Source organism: Poromitra crassiceps, assembly GCF_964638095.1.
Source record: "Poromitra crassiceps genome assembly, chromosome: 9".
In the NCBI taxonomy this organism is placed as follows: Eukaryota; Metazoa; Chordata; class Actinopteri; order Beryciformes; family Melamphaidae; genus Poromitra; species Poromitra crassiceps.
In genome coordinates, this window is record NC_139630.1 from 16,765,776 (window position 1) to 16,770,775 (window position 5,000).

A 5,000-nucleotide genomic window follows, 5' to 3' on the forward strand; every position below is an offset into this window, starting at 1 on the left:
CCACTGTAAAGTCTCTCTGAAGGCTGTGGCTAGTGGCTACTAAAGACAACAAACCTTTTTCAACACATCTGAAAAAGCACAGGAATGCGAGCAGCATGTTGCGGGCTGCACAAAAAAAGATAACGAGAGCCACAACACACACACACACACACGCTCGCGCACACGTTTCATGAACACATTATCACCGGACGGTGAAATGTTGCCTTGGACACATAACAACAAAACAACACGTGGGGCCACTGAGTAGCTTAACGTAGCATCAACGTTATGTTTCCAGACTCACCCGGTCTGGTCTGTACCCGTGTCAACTGACTACGTTAGCTAGCCTAGCAACAGCCAGGAAGTTAGGCGCAGTGCCACCTAAAACAGGAAGTTGGGTTGCTCTGCCTTCAGAGTAAAAGCATAAATTGTGTCATGAGAAAAAAATATTTTTTGAGCTGTGCAGGGCAACAAATGGTTAGAGAAGTATAATAGTATTAAAAATTCAAATCGAAAATCTAATTTTGAGAGAAAAAATCTGATATAGCCTCTTTTTTTTGCTGATCCGAAAAATCCGTGATCCGTGGCTCAAAATCCGTCACGCGATCCGATCCGTGGGTTTTCTGATCCGTGCCAGCCCTAGTTGATAGCCTGTCAATAATGGAGTCTCTGATCAGCTAACGCAACTCTAGCTAATTTCATGGTGAAGATAATGGATAAAAAGCCTCAAGACATTCAAAGTTGGATTCCTCTTTATGGATATATGTTATAAAGTCTCCAAAAAGACGCTGTAGTTCAAGGCTGGATTCCAACGCTTCTGAAAGGAAGACAATCACAGGAGAGCTTGAGATTGAACGCTTGGCATCTCGGGGGGTAAAAGTGAATCAGCTGTTCTGTTCCAATATGAGCTGAAGGCAGCAGAAAACTAGCAGCCATGAGGACGTGTGAGAGCAAGGCTGAGAAGCATCAGAAGGACTTTACAACTGATGTTGTGAGACTTGTTCAGTCAGCTATTTAAAGATATGTGTGTCTAACACTTCACTGTGTGTGTGTGTGTGTGTGTGTGTGTGTGTGTGTGTGTGTGTGTGTGTGTGTGTGTGTGTGTGTGTGTGTGTGTGTGTGTGTGTGTGTGTGTGTGTGTGTGTGTGTGTGTGTGTGTGTGTGTGTATGCGTGCGTGCGTGCGTGTGTGTGCGTGCAGGCTGTCAGGCTGTCTGCTCACAGAGGAAGGCTGTGCTTCTCTGGCCTCAGCTCTGAGCTCCAACCCCTCCCATCTGAGAGAGCTGGACCTGAGCTACAATCATCCAGGAGCCTCAGGAGTGAAACTGCTCTCTGCTGGACTGGAGGATACACACTGGAGACTGGAGACTCTCAGGTATGAAGAGACAACATCTGCTAGAAGGCTGAGAGTCACGGCGGACTCTGTCTCAATATGGCCGTGGCAGAGTGCTGCTCGGCTTGAGTTTGACTCGGGGGAGATGTCACCTCCACACAAACACACACATCACGTTTCTTTGAATGCATGTTTCAAAAGTCTGTACATTAAACACATGTGCTCATGTTGTTGTATCTGTTGTGGGCTATTTTAGATGTATTTTACATTTATAAAACAGTCAGACTGAGTCACTTTCACTTTATCTGATCGGGTCTCAGCAGAGCTGGAGAGACCAAGAGAGAAATGACATGAGATGAAGAAAGCAGGAAGCTACACTAAAGCTCTTTGCACATATTGTCCCAATTGTTCGTTTCCATCATCCAGAAAAAAAGGTCACACACCTTGCACACTGAGTCTGATGTGTTTTATTAATACGTTTGTTTGTTGACAAATATCTATCCTCTCCTGTCTGCACATTACAGCATGAGTAGATATCTGTCCCCTCCTGTCTGCACATTACAACATGAGTAGATATCTGTCCCCTCCTGTCTGCACATTACAACCTGAGTAGATATCTGTCCTCTCCTGTCTGCACATTACAACATGAGTAGATATCTGTCCCCTCCTGTCTGCACATTACAACATGAGTAGATATCTGTCCTCTCCTGTCTGCACATTACAACATGAGTAGATATCTGTCCTCTCCTGTCTGCACATTACAACATGAGTAGATATCTGTCCTCTCCTGTCTGCACATTACAACATGAGTAGATATCTGTCCCCTCCTGTCTGCACATTACAACATGAGTAGATATCTGTCCCCTCCTGTCTGCACATTACAACATGAGTAGATATCTGTCCTCTCCTGTCTACACATTACAATATGAGTAGATATCTGTCCCCTCCTGTCTGCACATTACAACATGAGTAGATATCTGTCCTCTCCTGTCTGTACATTACAACATGAGTAGATATCTGTCCCCTCCTGTCTGCACATTACAACATGAGTAGATATCTGTCCCCTCCTGTCTGCACATTACAACATGAGTAGATATCTGTCCCCTCCTGTCTGCACATTACAACATGAGTAGATATCTGTCCTCTCCTGTCTGCACATTACAACATGAGTGGATATCTGTCCTCTCCTGTCTGTACATTACAACATGAGTAGATATCTGTCCTCTCCTGTCTGCACATTACAACATGAGTAGATATCTGTCCTTTCCTGTCTGCACATTACAACATGAGTAGATATCTGTCCTCTCCTGTCTGCACATTACAACATGAGTAGATATCTGTCCTTTCCTGTCTGCACATTACAACATCAGTAGATATCTGTCCTCTTCTGTCTGCACATTACAACATGAGTAGATATCTGTCCTCTCCTGTCTGCACATTACAACATGAGTAGATATCTGTCCTCTCCTGTCTGCACATTACAACATGAGTAGATATCTGTCCTCTCCTGTCTGTACATTACAACATGAGTAGATATCTCTCCTCTCCTGTCTGCACATTACAACATGAGTAGATATCTGTCCTCTCCTGTCTGTACATTACAACATGAGTAGATACCTGTCCTCTCCTGTATGCACATTACAACATGAGTAGATATCTGTCCTCTCCTGTATGCACATTACAACATGAGTAGATATCTGTCCTCTCCTGTCTGCACATTACAACATGAGTAGATATCTGTCCTCTCCTGTCTGCACATTACAACATGAGTAGATATCTGTCCCCTCCTGTCTGCACATTACAACATGAGTAGATATCTGTCCCCTCCTGTCTGCACATTACAACATGAGTAGATATCTGTCCTCTCCTGTCTGCACATTACAACATGAGTAGATATCTGTCCTCTCCTGTCTGCACATTACAACATGAGTAGATATCTGTCCTCTTCTGTCTGCACATTACAACATGAGTAGATATCTGTCCTCTCCTGTCTACACATTACAACATGAGTAGATATCTGTCCTCTCCTGTCTGCACATTACAACATGAGTAGATATCTGTCCTCTCCTGTCTGCACATTACAACATGAGTAGATATCTGTCCTCTCCTGTCTACACATTACAACATGAGTATATATCTGTCCTCTCCTGTCTGAACATTACAATATGAGTAGATATCTGTCCTATCCTGTCTACACATTACAACATGAGTAGATATCTGTCCTCTCCTGTCTGCACATTACAACATGAGTATATATCTGTCCTCTCCTGTCTGCACATTACAACATGAGTAGATATCTGTCCTCTCCTGTCTGCACATTACAACATGAGTAGATATCTGTCCTCTCCTGTCTGCACATTACAACACGAGTAGATATCTGTCCTCTCCTGTCTGCACATTACAACATGAGTAGATATCTGTCCTCTCCTGTCTGCACATTACAACATGAGTAGATATCTGTCCTCTCCTGTCTGCACATTACAACATGAGTAGATATCTGTCCTCTCCTGTCTGCACATTACAACATGAGTAGATATCTGTCCTCTCCTGTCTACACATTACAACATGAGTAGATATCTGTCCTCTCCTGTCTGCACATTACAACATGAGTAGATATCTGTCCTCTCCTGTCTGCACATTACAACATGAGTAGATATCTGTCCTCTCCTGTCTGCACATTACAACATGAGTAGATATCTGTCCTCTCCTGTCTGCACATTACAACATGATTAGATATCTGTCCTCTCCTGTCTGCACATTACAACATGATTAGATATCTGTCCTCTCCTGTCTGCACATTACAACATGAGTAGATATCTCTCCTCTCCTGTCTGCACATTACAACATGAGTAGATATCTGTCCTCTCCTGTATGCACATTACAACATGAGTAGATATCTGTCCTCTCCTGTCTGCACATTACAACATGAGTAGATATCTGTCCTCTCCTGTCTGCACATTACAACATGAGTAGATATCTGTCCTCTCCTGTCTGCACATTACAACATGAGTAGATATCTGTCCTCTCCTGTCTGCACATTACAACATGAGTAGATATCTGTCCTCTACTGTCTGCACATTACAACATGAGTAGATATCTGTCCTCTCCTGTCTGCACATTACAACATGAGTAGATATCTGTCCTCTCCTGTCTGCACATTACAACATGAGTAGATATCTGTCCTCTCTTGTCTGCACATTACAACATGAGTAGATATCTGTCCTCTCCTGTCTGCACATTACAACACGAGTAGATATCTGTCCTCTCTTGTCTGCACATTACAACATGAGTAGATATCTGTCCTCTCCTGTCTGCACATTACAACATGAGTAGATATATGTCCTCTACTGTCTGTACATTACAACATGAGTAGATATCTGTCCTCTCCTGTCTACACATTACAACATGAGTAGATATCTGTCCTCTCCTGTCTGCACATTACAACATGAGTAGATATCTGTCCTCTCCTGTCTGCACATTACAACATGAGTAGATATCTGTCCTCTCCTGTCTGCACATTACAACATGAGTAGATATCTGTCCTCTCCTGTCAGAACATTAAATATGAGTAGATAGGTGGGTGACAGGCAACACACACACACACACACACACACACACACACACACACACACACACACACACAGCAGCAGCAGAGGTGAGGTGGACTGGAGAAGGAAGATCATGGCAGCA

General features: G+C 43.4%; 2 protein-coding genes across 2 annotated transcripts in view; both read left to right on the forward strand.

Annotated features, from left to right (window-relative positions):
• Positions 1-5,000, forward strand: part of LOC310782187 (NLR family CARD domain-containing protein 3-like) — a gene marked incomplete at its 5' end in the record, with an annotated part of 55,957 nt that overhangs the window by 43,478 nt on the left and 7,479 nt on the right. Inside the window, one exon of the mRNA XM_083642873.1 lies at positions 1,179-1,352. Within this exon, the coding sequence (XP_083498999.1) occupies positions 1,179-1,352 (174 nt within the window). The remainder of the gene's footprint in view (positions 1-1,178; positions 1,353-5,000) is intronic.
• The window catches only part of LOC310782646 (NACHT, LRR and PYD domains-containing protein 12-like), a 179,955-nt gene that overhangs the window by 27,487 nt on the left and 147,468 nt on the right, over positions 1-5,000 (forward strand). The window lies entirely within an intron of this gene.